The following is a 17,953-nucleotide window of genomic DNA, read 5'->3' on the forward strand; positions in this document are numbered from 1 at the left end:
TGCAAATTATGAATTAAAAAATTTTTTTAATGTTTATTTTTTATTAAAAATTTGTTTTTAATGTTTTATTTATTTCTGAGAGAGACACTGTGAGCAGGGGAGGGTCAGAGAGGGAGACCAGAATCTGAAACAGGCTCCAAGCTCTGAGCTAGCTGTCAGCACAGAGCCCGACGCAGGGCTCGAACCAAACTGTGAGATCATGACCTGAGCCAAAGCCGGACGCCTAACCGACTGAGCCACCCAGGCATCCCCTAAATGTTTATTTTTGAGACACAGAGGGAGACAGAGCATGAGTGGGGGAGGAACAGAGAGAGAGGGAGACACAGAATCCGAAACAGGCTCCAAGCTCTGAGCTGTCGGCACAAAGCCTGATGTGGGGCTCAAACTTATGAACCATGAGGTCATGATCTGAGCCAAAGTTGGTCGCTTAACCGACTGAGCCACCCAGGTGCCCCCTGAAAATGAATTCTTAAAGGAAATTTTATTTTCCCCTTTTCCCAAGGCCGGAGGTGATATAGGGAAGTTTTAACTCTCCTCCCTTCTGGATGCCAGTGTTTGCTTCATATTGCCCCTTGCCCTGTGGTTATAACCCTTTGGGGTCTCCTACAGTCCCACCTTGGAGAGGTCCTGGGATTTATCCGTCTCCTAGATGTCCTATGCAGACAAGGAAGGAGGATGACACAGTGTCCACCAGTTGGCAGACACTCTGAAGGTTAAAAACAATTTGAAAATTTACTTTCCTCTCCACAGTTCCTGGTTTCACTTCCTTCTGGGGCTTGGCATACTCCTCATTTCATGGCAGCTCAGCAGCATAGTAAAAAAGAATTTAAAAAAAAAAATCTCCTTTACACAACATTTTAATTTTTTTCATCAGGAGGGTCACCTGGGCCTCTAATTCACTGTATTGTTGGAAAAACTTTGAAACATGGATTTCTTTACCGTAGCTCATATTTGTTTTATGACATTTTTATTTATTTTAATGTTATGAGTTTTATATAGTATGACTGTGAATATTATTATTTATCATGATAATATGTCATTTAATTTTCACAACTAACCTAGGGGGATAGGTATCACCATTTTATTTTATTATATTATTTTCAGTGTAGTGAAGATATGGTGCTATATTAGTTTCAGCTGTACAAAACAGTGATTCAATAATTCCATGTTTATTCAGGGGAGAGGTAGGTATTATTATCTCCATTTTACAGATAAAGAAACATAGGCTCTGAATTTTACCCAAGGTCACACCAAATATATGTCTGAACAGGGACTTAAGCCATTGGTATTCACCCTCCAAAAGTTCTTAACCTTTGGAAGACCCCCTTATGAATCCTATGAAAGCTCTAGGTCTTCTTCCCAGAAACATGTACATTGATACAAATACACTAAAATTGCATGGGGTTCGAGGGATGCCTGGATGGCTCAGTCTGTTAAGTGTCTGACTCTTGATCTCAGCTCAGGTCATGATCTCAGGGTTCGTGGGATCAAGCCCTGTGTCAGGCTCTGCACTGGCTGTCTTCTTCAGATTCTCTCTCTCTCCGCCCTTCCCCTGCTCAAACACTCTCTCAAAATAAATAAATAAAACATTAAAAAGAATAAAATTGCAGGGGGTTCAAGAGCCTATGAAATCCATCTATGGATCCTGCATGAAGAACCTGTGCATGTTTTTTTTTTAATTTTTACTTTTTTTTTTGAGAGACAGAGAGAGTGAGACACAGAATCTGAAGAAGGTTCCAGGCTCTGAGCTGTCAGCACAGAGCCCTATGAGGGCTCAAACTCACCAACCATGAGATCATGACCTGGGCCAAAGTCAGAAGCTTAACCGACTGAGCCACCCGCTCTGAGTCTGTGCAGGTTTTAATGCCGAGAGCAAATGTTAGAACAAAAAGACACAATTGTGTTTTAGCTTTGATCACAAATTTGTTTTCCTCTGCCTGTCTCTGAAGACCTTTCATAATCTGATCACAGTGTATTCAGCCACTCTCTTTTTCCTGACATACATTCCCCGAAATTGTTCTTCTGGGCATCTGCGTGGTTTCTCCTCAGTTCGTGGCTTGCCGCTGGGCCGTGAGAAGCAGGTACTACTCATGGGCACTCATGGCCTAGGCTCAGAGCCTGAGAGAACTGTAGACCTTGGGCAGGTTGTCCACCCTCTCTGGGCCTCTGTTCCTGTACCTGTAAAATGGTGAGGAACAGTAGGCACTTTGCAGGGTTGTGGGGATTCTATGAGTCAGTGCGTGTAAAACAAGTAAAGTAGTGCCTGGCCCATAAAACTGCAGGTATGTTTTAGCTGTTGCTATGATTCTCCCCTCTGTAGTGGGTCGTCATTAGTCCCCTACAGCTCATCTATCAACTGGGAGATGATTCTTGTAAATAAAATTGTTTTATTATCATTTTTTAATTTATTTAAAAAAATATTATCTATTTCTTTTGAGAGAGAGAGAGAGAGATGGAGAACACAAGCAGGGGAAGGGGCAGAGAGAGAGGGAGAGAGAATCCCAAGCAGGCTCCGCGTTGTTAGTGAAAGCCTGACGTGGGGCTTGATCCCACAAACTGTGAGATCCTGACCTGAGTCGAAATCAAGAGTCGGACGCCCAACCGACTGAACCACCCAGTCATCTCTATTATTTTTTTAAACCAGATATTGTCNTTACTTAAATTCCCATTAGTTAACGTACATAAATAAGAGAATTTTAAAAAGTACTGACCTGGGGTGCCTGGATGGCTCAGTTGGTTGGACGCTGACTCTTGATTTTGGCTCAGGTCATAATCTCACAGTTGGTGGCATCCAGCCCAGGATCAGGCTCTGCACTGACAGCTTGGAGCCTGCTTGGGATTCTCTGCCTCCCTCTCTCTGTGCCCCTCCCCAACTCACGCTCTCTCCCCCTGTCTCTCTCAAGATACATAAATAAACTTAAAAAAAAAAAGTACCTAACACAGTGCCTGGCACACAGTAGGGCTAATTTTCTTGAATGGCAGTTTTCCCGTTGCCATTTAGGAAGGCAAAAGTGCTTTCTCTACAGGGGCCTGGGCTTCATTTGTCCCAGGGGAGATAAGTGCTCTGCGTTTCAAGTCTCAACGGCAACAAAATGGCTCAAAATGTTGAAAGAGGATCAAACAACCCTACCACCTCAGCAAAGGTAGTAACTATGTCCTGAGACTGAAGGGATGGCCTGGTGGCTGATTCTGCGAGAATTAAGCTCCCACGGCAGCAAGATTTCTGACTGGATGGAATGTGACTAAGGCCCCAGTGTTTGAATAGGGCTGGACCATGGGGATTTGGTCAACAAGCGTCTTAGTGGACAGCGTGAGGACCAGAGGCCTTTCTCCAAGTCTTAGGGAGGATTCTGGAGAAGTTCCCTCTAATCTTGGCTGTTTGAGAAGGATGAAGAAAGGTGATGCTTCTTATCTCTTGGTGTCTTTGAGGAAATTTACAGCGATATGAGGACTGGACGTAGGCTGAAGGGTGGGCCCAGGTAAACATGAAATTTATCCTTAAAGAACGTTTTCTTCTCCACAGCCCATTGTAGCCCACACACACCGACATTCCTCTGGGAAAGACTAGAAGAACCACTGCTATTGATATGATTAGAGCAGAGGGGTCGAGGGTCCACCAGATCACATCAACTTCAGGAAGTCCTGTCTGCTAAACGGGAAAATGCAGGGCCCAAGACAGGCCTCTGGAGCAGGTCCATTCGTTTGTCAGCCAGCTGGAGAAGGACCAGAGCCTCTGCAGACAGCGTAGTGTTCTGACGTGTAGACGGAGACAAGAATGGTTGCCAGCCAGTCAACTCCAGCCTGCCCTGGGCTCGTCTGAGACTTAGTTTTCCAATCTCTTCCGTGTCCGTTCGTTTCCTTTCAATATCCGCTCCATTTACCCTGCACCTAAAGTTCTCATGCAATGATTCCTTACATGACTAAAATAGTGGTTCTTAGTCTTTTGGACCTCTGTAAGAATTTGTTAAGGGGCGCCTGGGTGGCTCAAGTCAGTTAAACGTTTGACTCTTGATTTCGGCTCAGGTCATGATCTCATGGTTCGTGAATTCGAGCTCCGAGTGGGGCTCTGTGCTGACAGCGTGGACCTTGCTTGGGATTTCTCTCTCTTTCTCTCTCTGCCCCTCTTCGGCTTGCTCGGTCTCTCTTAAAAATAAATAAACATAAAAAAGAAGAATTTGCTGAAAGTTATGAACTGTCCCGATGGAAAAATGCATATTCACGTAAAATTTTGCTTACATTTCTAGTGGGTCCACTGACAATCCGGATTCCTTTGTTGGATTCCTGCTTCAGAAGCCCCACCCTTGAGTAACAGAACTGATTGTGATTTAATGCATTACCTCTTTTATTTCTCAGAAACACAGCTACTGTTCTACTATGAGGTAGACAGTCAGGGAGTGAGGGTAGGGACTGAGTTTGGGGTGGGGTGCTGACATGGGTCTGTGCTGTTGGTTGTTAGGAGGTAAGCGAATCTAAAAAACACTATGACTTATTCTGCCTGTTCCACAGTCTCAGCAGTACTGTTTCAATTGCACTATTTTAACCTGTTTTCACATTAGAATCACTAATACTTAAAAAAATATTAATGTGCATTTCCTACTCACTGAAATTCTCATTTTATTAACATGAAATGGATCCTAGATATCAGTTTTTTAAAAATTTAAATGGCTTTATTGAAGTATTGATTTAAAATAAAATGCATAAATTTAAGTAGTTTGGTGAATTCTATGTATGAAACCCATGAACATACCCATCATCCCCCAAGTTTCCCCTGAAATTACAGGCAAACATTTTCCTGAGGAGAGGAGATAACGCCTTCATCATATTATCCCAAAGGGGAGAAGAATCAAAGCTACAACTGAAGACTGGCTCATTGGGAATCCATTCATTCATTCAACACAGTGTCAAAGTCAGAACCCAATTAACAACAATGGTGACCATTTGAGAACTTAATGTATCAGGTACTAGGGCAGGCACTTTATGTGTATTAGCTCTGACCTGTACAAAAATTCTGAAATGTAAATACATCATGTCAATTTTACAGCCAAGGGAACTAAGGCTCAGAATGAAGTGACTTGCTTAATGCCACATGTTAATTATGTAGGTATTTGCAAAAGCTAGTGTTCAATAGGCTATCTGCTACAGCGTACCTCTAGGCCATGATGCCTTCAGTAATACCGTTACCTAACTTCTGCTCAGAACAAGTTAAGCTTGAAATACCAGGGCTGAACAGGAAATGAAAGCATGAAGTCAAAGACATTTTTTTTAAAAACAATTCCCTTCTAACCAATGAGAAATCATTACAAAAGAGAAAGTTCTACCTTTAAAAGATGCTAGACAGCACAGTGCCCTCAAGAGGTGTGGCTGTAGGTTTTCTCAAGTAGGAGTTGTTATCTAACCACAAACCAACTGTCTGTCATTACGCTGCATTTTAGGAGACACCTATGATTGGTTGACTAAGAGAGCAACATTTGAATTTAAAGACCAAAACAACCAGGGGTCATTTTCAGTGAGAAAGATAATGCTTTGTTATTAGAGAAACCTCCAGCTGGTGTCCGAGATTAGGCATTAAAACCCTTACCCTTACCTCAGGAACGGGTGTACTACTATTAATTTCCTCAGCCTGTATTTTAAGGAAAAGCCACTGAAAAGATGTAAAAAACACGTGAAGTCTCTTTGTAAACTGCAAGGGTTTACAAAAAAGCTAGTAAATACAAATATGTAGAGCTTAAGATTTAAGTTAAAAAATTAATCTCTAAATCAAAAGCAAAATTTGCCCATGTACAAAGGCTATGCCAGGAGAAGGTGGCAGATTCAGACGCAGCCACGATTCCTGATGCCTGTTTTCCTACTTGTCGCTGGATGGCCTGTAGTGTTAATGTTTTCTGCCTCCAGTTTTTCCCTCTGCTGGTCTACTGGGCTACTAAGTGCACCGTATCCTCAGTACTTTGTTTATTCTGGAGAAGACACACACAATAAAACCTATAAAAGAAAAAAGGCGGGCCAGATGACTTTAAAGAAAGGAAACCATGATTTCAAGTTATAGACTGAAAAATTACTTCCTCCTGGTACGTTAACTGTACTTCATTCTGAGTCTGGGGATGCATCCTCAGCTTAAGGAGATCGAAGGGTAAATGAAAAAAAATCATTTATTTCAGGCAGTATTTCTTCTGACAAATACGGCAAGATAGTAAGCATTAAAATTTGAGAGAACTTGAAATGCTGAAAGCAATTCCCATAATCCAATCATCTTTTCCTCAGTAATAGCTTCTATTACAGAAAGTTTCACTTAATAGATAAGGCTGAAAATGACATTGTTTCAAATTCCATACCCTCTATTTTATGTTCATGAAGTAAAGCACTACAGAACTATACAGAGCCATCAAATCAGCAATATAGAATTTTCAGTTTTTTGTTGAAACTCACTTTATTTAAAAAAAAAGTCATGAACAATAAATTACAATCATTTCCCCTTTTATAAATTCTTCATAAAATATATTTGACAATTTTAAAAGAAAATTTCAAAAGTTGCTTTCATTTTTGAAGTGCTGATGACTTTTTTTTTTTTTTGACCATTTTGTCATGCTGGTGAATTATTTTGTAGCTGCTACAATAGTTTGATTGATAAACATTTTACAGTTAAAAACAACAACAACAACAAAGAGGAAAGAACAGACCAGCAGAAAGAACTATTCAGTGTGCTATTTATCTGACACTTAACACTTACTTCATCATAATGACAAAGTATCCCTTAGCACCAAAAATCTACAGGAACCCCATCTTTCTAAGTGACAACTAGTGCAAAAGAACATTCTAGGAACTAACTGTACAACCCCATATTTTAACTGGCCACAGCTGCCTATGAGCTTATTTGAAATATTTGGTCTTTTTTCAATTAAGACAAATTTCATAAAACACTATAAACCATGGCAAGAGACTCTGAGGAATAATTGTTTATTGAGTACCTATTATGGGCAAGGCACTGTGCACAAATTCTTGCTTTCGTTTTCCTCTAGCAAATATCCAGGGATTTCCAAGTATCGCTAACCTTTTATTTCTCACTCCTGGCTGGAAAAGGCTTCTGGCTATATGCCATTTTTAAACTGTCATTTTATCAACTGACCCTTAGTGCTGAGCTCACAGTAGGTACTTAATAAATACCTCCTGACCAAAAGAACAAATAAAGACAAAGAAGTTACTATCATTTTGCTTGGTATCATAGGCTATTTTAGAATACAAGGACTTGAGAAAATTCCAGAAGAAACCTCCTGATCACCTCATACCTTTGCCACCAATGAAGTGCATTCCACTTCACAGTGGAATCTTTCAAAATAAATAATTATTAGCTATTTTCAATGAAGCAAGACCAAAAACGAGGTCCTTCGGAACCATGACTCCCAGCCCACGGGTAGCTGCAGAGCACCTGCAGCACGGGCATGCCATCACCTGAATCATCATGAATGTCTGCTGAAGGGCCACCCCACTGAGGCGATACTAGACTACTTTTCACTTGCAATAACCCAATCCCCTTGGCCAGATCTGTCACAGTAGCGTGGTGATCCAGAGGGTCAATGATCATGAGGTTCCGGTGTATTTCCACCTCTACTTTCCAAAAAGTTTTTTGTATTTATTGGCTTGAAAATGATGTTAAAAGTATATGATTTTTTTTTACTTTAAAAGGTTTATTAAAAAAAATAAAAGGCTTTATTTCAACAAAGCCTTTCAGTCCAAATATTAAACTTCCAGATCAAGTACCATAGTTCAGAAATTTTACATATTCTAATTTTTTGTGCTTCTTCACCTTCTCTAGTCCCCAAATACATTTTAAATAAGGAAAAAATTACGATAGCAAAATTCTAAGAGTTGTGGAAGCTCAAAAAAGCTGAGGAGACACATTGGGTGCCAACTATGCTTCAATTAAAAAAAAAAACCCTCAGAAAAACAAAAGCTGAGGAGACTATGCAAACTATTAATGACTTCAGTACTCTAATACTTTTTTTTTTTTTTTACTTTGACCAAAGATTCTAGTGCTTTATAAAGACTAACCCAGATACAATGGTCTTAAAGTCTCTCTAACCTTAAAGGCTAATATTCTGTTTAGGAAAACTTTCCTTAGATTTTAATTATCTGCATGTATAGGAAAACAAACTGGAGACAATCATACAGGGTTAAAAATCAGACTAACTTCAAGAGAGTAACAGTCTATTGGTTTTTTACATAGACCATACCAAGTGATTGTATAAAATCAGTAACGTTTCTACTTGAAAGATATAATTGATGCCACAATATTTTACCCATTTGTCACACTGTATAGGTATCATCTCCCACTTTAGAAAAAGGTGATCAACATTTAACACAACCATACCACTATCATTACTGTGTTAAATTAGACCAGAAAAAATAGCATTAGTGCCAAAATGAAAGGAATTCCAGTGATTAAACAAGAGACCGTATCAGGGCAGACGATGTGAGGGTAGATTTCTTTTGATTTCTTCAACTTTATGCTGAGGCTTAGACGAAGTCTTGAAATCAAAAATTAATATATCAAGTAGGACAGTTCATATATAGCAAAGTTTTCAGAAACAGAGGAATCCTGTGTTCAGATTTATATCAGATTGCAGATGCTCAAGTGCAGACATGTTCCAGTGCAGTGGCTTAATTGGTTAATTGAATGCTTGGTTACTTAAAGAAGGTGACTGAATCAGGGTCCTTGCCAACCTGCTCCCACATGATTGCATGGCTAATTCAACTCCTGCAGCTATAGGGCACTGGAGAGCTCAAACATACTTCAGCAGCTTTGGATCACTTAATTTTATGTTTAATCAGGTAATTTTAGACCCTCCAAAATGATGCCTTAAAAAAAAGCTGTATAATATTACAAAAATAAAAAATGTAGTATGATTCCATTACAGGGTAGGAAGATGAGGGAAGGTTCTTTTATTTTTGATCACTGATTTCACCAGCAAATCTCAAAAACCCAAACCTACATCAAATAATTTAAACAGAAGTGGCATTTTCTTCATATGGAATGCAAAATGCACACATTCACATACTTACATATACATAAATATATACATATATGTTTCCTTTACAAAGCTTCAAAGGTTGCATTACCAGCATGCAAACCTCTTCTTCCACGGAAATTCCTAATACTGACGAGGAATGTCTAAAATACTTAGAGACTTATTTCCAGAAAACTGGACTTTCTTCTCTTCTTGGCTCTTAGAGAATTTTCCTGCCAAACTTCCAATGATCATTTTAAAAAATGTACACCCACATTGGTAATACACATTTAAAACATACTAACAAAATGGCCAGCTTGGACTTAAGAAAAACGAGGAAAAAAAACACCCCACAATAAAACCTAAACCCTTTGAAGGTGGAGTTTAGCTTTTTATATTCTTTTTCAGCCACATTATGTTGTTGCATCACTGTGAAAAAACAAGCAGCATACCATCCAAGATATTTGCAAACAATATGTGTGTCACGTTTCCCAGCTGCTGTCTTTAAATGCAATTTGTACTAATCTGAGTTCTAGTTCAAAAGCATCTGGACGATCCTGAGGGTTTGCAGCCAGCATTTCCTTAATCAGTTGTTTCATTCGCCCATTCATAGATTTTTTCTTCACAGGAATGAGAAGTTCCATTTTGGGATTTTCCAGAAGCGCCTCTCCAACAGGCACAATCTCAGTTCCTTGTTTTACATAACTCCCTAAGAGTTCCTTCTTTGTCTCTGTGTCTATGAACGTGATCCTTTCCAGCATTGCCCAGATGATAATCCCCAGAGCGAAGATGTCAGCTTTTGCTGTGTAATGACCCTCCCACACTTCAGGTGCCATGTAGAAATCTGTTCCACAAGCTGTGGAAAGGAAACACTTGTTTACACTGACAGGTTCTTCTGGGTTCTGCCCAGAGGCTGAACAAACTTTACTGAGACCAAAATCGGCCACTTTCAGTGTGGGTTCCAAGTCACTGGTATCCAACCTGCTTTGAGAAATCAGGATGTTATCAGGCTTAAGATCTCGGTGGATGATCTGGTTTTTATGCAAGAAAGCCAGAGCACTGCTCAGCTGAAGCATAAAGCTGGTGTTAGTTTTACGATTGGGTTTCCTGGACAACAGATACTCATTCATATCTCCGCCGTCACAAAAATCCATCACAAACCACAAGTAATAGGCGCTTCTGGGATCAAAGGCAATTTCTCCTTTTAATGAAGTCTCTACAAGCTAGAAGAGGAGAAAAAAACAAACAAACCAGATTACAATCATCTGCACAGTTTATAAAATTTAGCAATAGGGGCACCTGGGTGGCTCAGTCAGTTAAGTGTTCAACTCAGGTTATGATCTCACAGTTTGTGGGTTCGGGCCCTGTGTCGGACTTTATGCTGACAGCTTGGAGCCTGGAGCCTGCTTTGGATTCTGTGTCCGCCCCCTCTCTGCCCTTCCTCACTCACCCTCTGTCTCTCTCAAAAATAAATTAAAAACATTAAAAAAAATTAAAATTCAGCTAGAGAAAATAAGTAACTGGTTAAGTGAGAATCCCAATTTTAAGTGGAAACTCCATGAATGTTTTATTTGGTCAATGCTTTTATATGTGTATTTTACTTTAAACTTTAGTACTTCAAACTGTCATTTTGCCCCTAATGAATACACACCAAATCTCTAGGTCAAGAGGTAAAAATTTATTTAAAAATAAAATAGCTTTAGGGTGCCTAACTGGCTTAGTTGGTAGAGCATGGGACTCCTAATCTCAGGGTCATGAGTTCAAGCTCCACACTGGGCATAGAATTTACAACCAATCAATCACTAGCTTTATTTTGAAAAGTGTCTACTGGCTATACATTTTCTGCGTGTTAATGGAGCTGAACTCTACCAACCTAGCTATCAGCTTCATGAAAAAGTCAAAGTCTCAGCAGCTAGATCTGGGAGATTGCCAACTGGATATCAACATTCATTAGGAATTTCTATTCAGTTAAACAGCCTGAAATAGGTTTCTTGTTCATTGGACATATACTATCAACATAATCTATGAAATTAAGAGAAAAATGATCGAGGAATGCTAGTTGTTACAGAAATAAAGCCTTCCTGTAGTCACTGATAAAAATAAAGACCGACATTATTGCTTCATAAACTTCTACAGGCAGAATGCAAATAACCTGGCAATCTGTATCACTGGATGACTTCTAAAACCAATTTATAAAAAAATTTACATTTTGAAATAAAAATTCAAGTCTGAGTTTGTAGATTTCTTTTATACAAGCTGAAAACCTAGAAGAAATTATGATTTCATTTGTTATCATTATCTATAACTCTTGTTAACTGAAATTTAAGAATATTAATTACTTCACTGAATATGAATTACCATTCTAAAATATAGATATAGTCCTTTGAAAGCATTTGTCCCATGGTGTCCTTTTCAGACCTACTGAAGAGAAGTTCAGTAGGAAGATGAAGGATTGTTAAAGACTGAATGAACTAATTTTATATTTAAGTCCACTTCCTCTTGTCATTTTGGAAGGCAGGAGCAAAGAACACCTTTTCATGCCATCTCCCCCAATGGCAAACAGCTGTAATTGCAATGGTCTGCAGAAGTCTTTGGCATGCATTTTCTTTGTTGCATGTGTTTGCCAGTGCGCCAGAATAGTCTAGAAAGGTACAGATCACACAATTATTTACCAGGTGCGCTGTTACTAAATATGCTGTGATTAAAGACCAGCGCCATCACTCCTTCATTTCCTCTCTTCTGTCTTTACTCTCAAAAGCAAAGTTCCTAAATAGCTTTGAGCAATGCAGAGTCCTAGCATTCAAAGAATGGTTTAGAGTAAGGCCAGATAAGTAAATCTTTTAGGCTTGACAAGCCACATAAGGTCTATGTTTTGTATTCTTTGTAATTTTCTTTTTTTTAAATCTTGAACAACTCTTTACAAATGTAAAAACTGGGGGCACCTGGGTGGCTCTGACTTTGGCTCGGGTCATGATCGGAGTTTGTGAGTTCAAGCCCTGCACCGGGCTCTCTGCTGTCATCTAGGAGGTTCTTTGTCCCCCACTCACTCTGCCCCTCCCCAGCATACTTTCTTTCAAAAATAAACAAACATTAAAGAAAAAAAAACCCTCTAAAAACTAGGTGTGCCTGGTGGCTCTGTCCATTAAGTGCCTGACTTGATTTTAGCTCAGATCAAGATCTCACAGGTTCTTGGATTGAGACCCACACACGGCTCTATGCTGGCACAGCAGAGCCTGCTTCAGATTCTGTCTCCCTATCTCTCTGCCCCTCCCCTGCTCACACTCTGTCTCTCTCTCAAAGTGAATAAACAAACTTAAAAAAAAAAAAAGTAAAAACTATTTTTAGCATCTGGGCCATATAAAAACTAGCTGAGGGCTGTAGTTTGAGGGTCACTGGTTGAGAGCTTTAGAAGTAGAGCCCAATCTGCTTCTTTCCACATGTAGAGGATGTCATCAGCCATAGGCTCTCTTGCCTAAAGTCCTTCAGTAGCTTCCCTGTTCTCTTAGGATACGATCTAAGCTCTTTAACATGGGCTACTGGATCCTCTAACCTTAATCTTTCTAGTCTCATCTACAGCAACTCTCCCAGTATACTATAGCTTTATTATCTTCTCTTACTTCTTAGAATGCCTTGTACTTTTTGCTCTAAGACATTTGCATGTACAGTTCTTTCTGCCTGTAACGTTTTCTCACTCACTCACCTGGCTAACTCCTCTTCAGCTTTCAAGTTTCCACTGTTTCACTTGAACCAGTTCCTGTGTGTATGTATGAATATTTATATGAGAGAGAGAGAGAGAGAGAGAGAGAGAGAGAGTGGGGGAGGGGCAGAGAGAGAAGGCACACGAGAGAATCCCAAGCAGACTCCACACTGTCAGTGCAAAGCCTGACGTGGGACTCGAACCACAAACCAGGAGATATGACCTAAGTTGAAGTCAGAGTCTTAACCAACTGAACCACTCAGGTGCCCCTCAGTTGAAATAGTTCACAATTCCTGAACCCCAGGATTATGTCAGGTTCCCTATCTTATGCTTCTATATCATCTTGTACCTCTTATTCATGACACTTATTATAAATTATACAGACTGGCCACTAAGTTCCTATGTTGAGACTATATCCTCTGTTAATTATTTGTTTTACATTTTCTTCTAGGTAAGGTTTTTAGCTATTAGGAACTTGCTTAATCATTCAAAACAAGGAAAATACCTAGAGAAACACAGAGAAAAATAAAAATTCATGTAGAAAATGGAGAAAGCCATGGATAGGGTCTCTGTAGTCACATTATAGATTTAATTGTTTTTACTAGATGTAAATTTAGAAAAGATATTTGCCAAATGTGTTGATCAATGTCTGGTTAACTACAGAATAGACAATTTTAACAATGCTACCTACTACTGAGTACTTCCTATGTGCCAAATATTATACCTGTATCATCTCTAATTGTGACAACTCCCACGGAGGGTAAAAATTATTATTCCTATTTTACGTCTAAAGATATAGATGCTAGTTACATGGGTTATTTAGCCAAGGTCATACAGCTAGCAAAAGTGCTACAAGTCAAACACAGGTCTATCAGGCTTTCAGAGATGCAAGAGAGTACTAAATAAAAAGGTGCTTTAGATAAGAAAAACTCACCGAATTGAGTCTGGAAGCACTTTATCTCTTAAGCCTTGAAAGACCACCTAATGCCTAGATACTATAAAGGTTGCTTGATCTGGATCAAGCATATTATCAGCAATAAGTCATTTATTTAAACGCCTCTGTATCTGTAGTCTGAGAGAGAGGATTATACATCTTGGTCTCCAAAATTCAAGGAAAAGTTCAGCAAGGTCCTATCTACTTTTAAGAGGGAATGTGGTAAGAACGTTTCTAATATTTTCCTATCAGTGCAACTTACATAATAAGCACTTTTAGAAATGTAAACAATAAATCAAATAGTGGCTAAGTAGTTGTGCTTTTTAGTCACTGTCTAAAGAGGGTTCATGGCAGAGCAGGCTAAACTGCAATATAAATTAGGTTCTCGAGATTGATACTTGTTCACCATATGATGAAACCTGCAAGTTTCTAGTTACACAGATTAATGTTTGTTTTCCTTGTTGTTCCTTGTCCAAAAGCTTTTGCTTTAAAATCAAACTTCTGTACCCTGATGGCAAATTCTGAATTTAGACATATTCATGGAAAGTTGTTTCCAAGAATGACTGGACTTAAGAAATTTTCCTCTGGCTTTTAACTACCTATGTTTTAAATATCTTTTCTCTGCACCAAGTATAGGCCTACCAGAGATTTAGATCTATGTCAGAAGCCAACCTACAAAAACACAAAAAACAGCAAATCTTTTCTGTTTTCTTCTGTTGGTGCCTTCCCCAGGTCTACAAAAAAAGTAATGTAGAGGGAAGAGTAATCTGGAAGTTAAAGGAACACAAGTTTTTGCTGTCAGGAAGTCTCCTACATTCAGTTTCCAATTCTGTCCCTTGCTAGATAGGTGACTCGAATAAATTCATTATTTATTCTAAGCCTCAGTTTCTTCATTTGTAATGATGATAATAATAGTCCCACCTTCACAGGACTGTTCAGAGCAACTGCCTTGAAAGCACTTAACACAGAACATGGAATTGAGTAGAAACCCAAATGTTAGCTATTAGCACTATTAATAACATTCAAGTGCTGTGCCACATACCTCATGAAAATTAACTGGAGTTGCATGGTTGAGAAACCATGTAACACTCTAAAACAGCAGAGGCTTATGTTCAAACTAGTGATTTATAAAGAAATGCCCAATTACCTATATGGGTGTTGCTATTAATTGTGGAGTTTTTCCTTTTCTTCTGTCTTTAGTTCCCCCCCACAAAAAAAAACTGATTTCAAACAAGTGAATTTATTACACTATGATCTCAATCACTTCTCTAGCTCCTACATTGCCCCAATCCCATGCAGAGTGGCAAGTATCATGGCATAACAGGTGGCTTATGTTATTTTTAGGTATTTGCATCATAGGTTTAAATAAAACCTTGTTTTAAAGCAAACATCTCCTCAGTTCTTGGCAGACCCCTATCTACTCCTAACTATATAAACACCTGCATTTAAAAGTAGAAGTTCATCTGAAGTTTTATTCCTCTTTTTGCTGAGCAACACTATGCTCAAGTCACTTCTATTTCCCATTCAACCACACATACCTGTAAATAAAGGGAAGAATTAGAGCCATGGGACATTTTTTGCACCATCCCATCTTTCTGTAAGATGCATTCCTCCAAGTGAATCACATTTGGATGTTGGCTCTTGATACTGCTTAGGGCCCAGAACTCACGCAGAGCTAGTTCAACATTCTCAGGTGCATGGCATCGAATCTTCTTCACTGCCACCCGTGCAGAGGTCTTTCTGATGACTGCTTCATACACAACACCGTAACTGCCTCGGCCTACCTCCCGTATTAGATCGTACTTTGGCTGGCTACTCACCATCTTCAAGGTCAAAGTTTCTGGAAAAATCAACAAAGTTTGCTCTGTTGAAATTAAGTATACTTACTAGCTTGTATACCTTCTTACGTATGATTCAGTTATCTGTCTCACTGTTTACAGTGCTTGAAAGAGAATTGCTGTAACTTGGGCAAATCTAAATATTTTAATAATAATAATAAAGCAGTTAACACTTAGGTAGTACTTACCACATATCAGAAACTGTTCCAAGCACTTTATAATATTAAATTAATTTAATCCTCACAACAATATCTTGAAGTATATACTATTGTCATTTTACAGATGAGAAAACTAAAGCATGGACAGTTTAAGCAACATGCCTAAGGTCAAACAGCTACTAACTGGTGGACCTGGGATTTGGAACCAGGTCATCTGGCTCTGACACTCATAACTGTAACCACTACACTATAGTGCCTTTTACACAAACTGCTTCAAAATAACTACTGTTAAAAATAAATGAAAAAGTATATCGTTTTTATTTACTGATTTGGAAAAAACAAACAAAACTCCAGCTTCTCCTTAAAGTTGCCACACAGAAAAGTTCCTTAAAATGTCAAAACAAAACCCAAAAGCCCTCACAGAAATACAAACACCTGGCTTGGGCTTAAGGGCCGAAAGTGAACCACATTACATATAGAACTGGAAATATGTAGCTGTTTTCTTTTTTTTTACGTAAACAGTCAAACTGTATATGTCCCTATTTTAATTTTATGCTATTTCCTCATTTCTTACAAAAAAGGTCTTTTTAAAATAAAGCAAGCGGGGCGCCTGGGTGGCTCAGTAGGTTGAGCAGCAGATTCTTGATTTGGGCTCAGGTCATGATCACAGAATCCTAGGATTGAGCCCTGTATCTGGCTCTGCGCTGAGCATGAAATCTACTGGAGATATTTTCTCTCTCTCTGCCCCTTTCCCACTCATGCTCTCTCTCAAAATAAATTAACTTAAAAAAAATAAAAGCTACTTAGAATATGGTTACCTTTCTGTTGTCGAGTTTAACAACAGCTATTTAGATCGAGGCCATTTCGCCACCAAACCCTTGTCCTCCATATGAAGGGGCTCTCTGCCAGCGATCTTTCAAATTCAACTTGAAAAACCATTTAAAGGCAGAGGCAAAGGCCCTACACAGAAATGCCAAGAGCTGTATCCAGAAAGTCGACAGCACGCCACCTCATTCTCCAAAGAATGTTAAGATTCTAATGGGCTTCGGGAACAAATCTCATTTGTAGATTGCCACGACGGGCAAGCGATCGTACAATCTTTATAGTGTCCCGTTTGGGGGAACCAGAAGCTCCGGACTCTTGAGCCTGAAACACTAGGTACAGCTACTCGAAGTCCATAGGATAGATTTCATAAAGAAAACGAAAGCTTCTGAGATTGCTTCTTCGTCCCACTTCCTCTAACTAGAACCCCCCCTCCAAATTCCCATTGCATTTCCTAGTGTCTGATTTCCTGCCACGGAATCCGTGGCCCGGGTCCACAGTGGCCATTCTTCCCTGCTCTCCGTGGATCGCCCATGACTATCTGTGTCAGTGTCCCGCAGGCTGGCCCACACCCCCACATGAAAGGGCACCCCAAGCAGGAGGAGGGAGGGCGTTTACGAACTCCCTGGGTGCGAACCCAAGCGGCCGGCCGGGCTAAAGCAGCGCCCGGCCGCACACCTGCCGGGCCGGGGAAGGGCCAGCCCTGGGCAGAGGTGTCGCCCGACGCTGCGGCTCAGCGCCCCGCTCATTGGCCGAGTATCAGGCCCTCCCCCTCCCCGGCGGCGTCCAGACCAAACCCGGAGGGGATCTTCCCGAGGCCTTTCACCCCGGGGAGGCAGTCCTGCAGCTGCCCTAAGTCCTGGGGCTGGCGGCTGAGGCCCGGAGCCTGGGCAGGAGGCCAGGGGCAGAAGAGGAGGCCGCAGCTGGCGCCGGTGGCCGGAGGGGTGCGGGCCGGAGGCCTGAGGAGCGCGCGGCCTTCCCTAGGAGGACTCCACTGACAGGTCTGTGACAGCCCTCCCGGGGAGGGAGGCGCATGCAGAGCCATCGGCTCTGCAGCAGGACCTCTGTGCCAGGCCTAAGAGCCAGATTTACCTCAGGGTAGCCGCCGCCGCTTCTCCCTCTCACGGGCTCTGCAGGCCGCCATTATCGGGCAGCTCGCGCCTCAGCCGCCGCGGCCTCCAGTCAGAGACCGGCGCGCGCCCCCGTGGTGCGCGCGGACACACCCCCTTACGCCGTGCGGCCCCGCCCCCCTCCGGCTTTCCGTAGCGCCATCCGGGACGCCGAGCGCCATCCTTATTGGGCGCGCGCCCCGCGCTCCGCCGGCCTCCTCCCTCTCCCGTGGCTTTCAGGAGCCGGGAGTCGCCGAAGGTGTGCGCGCTCCGGAACGCACCACTAGTGCCCCTCCCCGCAGGGGTGGCCGGGTCCGGGAACGCGGAGGCCGATGCACGCCGGGACTCGGTAGCCGTCCAGCCGCAGCGGGCGCGCACGGCCCGCGGCCCCGGGGC

General features: G+C 41.1%; 1 protein-coding gene and 1 long non-coding RNA gene across 3 annotated transcripts in view; one reads left to right on the top strand and one right to left on the bottom strand.

The window, feature by feature from the left end:
- Positions 1 to 6,424: 6,424 nt before the first annotated feature.
- Positions 6,425 to 17,953, bottom strand: part of PDIK1L (PDLIM1 interacting kinase 1 like) — an 11,807-nt gene continuing 278 nt past the window's right edge. The window contains exons 1-3 of one of the 2 annotated variants that reach the window (XM_077775669.1): positions 17,541 to 17,747; positions 15,169 to 15,470; positions 6,425 to 10,222 (exon numbers count right to left, since the gene is read on the bottom strand). In XM_077775669.1, coding sequence (XP_077631795.1) covers positions 9,482 to 10,222; positions 15,169 to 15,453 — 1,026 coding nt within the window. In that variant the 5' untranslated portion in view covers positions 15,454 to 15,470; positions 17,541 to 17,747 and the 3' untranslated portion in view covers positions 6,425 to 9,481. Of the gene's footprint in view, positions 10,223 to 15,168; positions 15,471 to 17,540; positions 17,748 to 17,953 lie in introns of those variants that run through there. The other variant, XM_077775670.1, reaches the window with a different exon arrangement.
- LOC144241188 (uncharacterized) overlaps positions 17,288 to 17,953 on the top strand; it is a 27,393-nt gene continuing 26,727 nt past the window's right edge. Inside the window, exon 1 of the long non-coding RNA XR_013337985.1 lies at positions 17,288 to 17,449. This is a non-coding gene — a long non-coding RNA (uncharacterized LOC144241188). The remainder of the gene's footprint in view (positions 17,450 to 17,953) is intronic.

Source organism: Crocuta crocuta, unplaced genomic scaffold (assembly GCF_008692635.1).
Source record: "Crocuta crocuta isolate KB4526 unplaced genomic scaffold, BGI_CrCroc_1.0 scaffold127, whole genome shotgun sequence".
In the NCBI taxonomy this organism is placed as follows: Eukaryota; Metazoa; Chordata; class Mammalia; order Carnivora; family Hyaenidae; genus Crocuta; species Crocuta crocuta.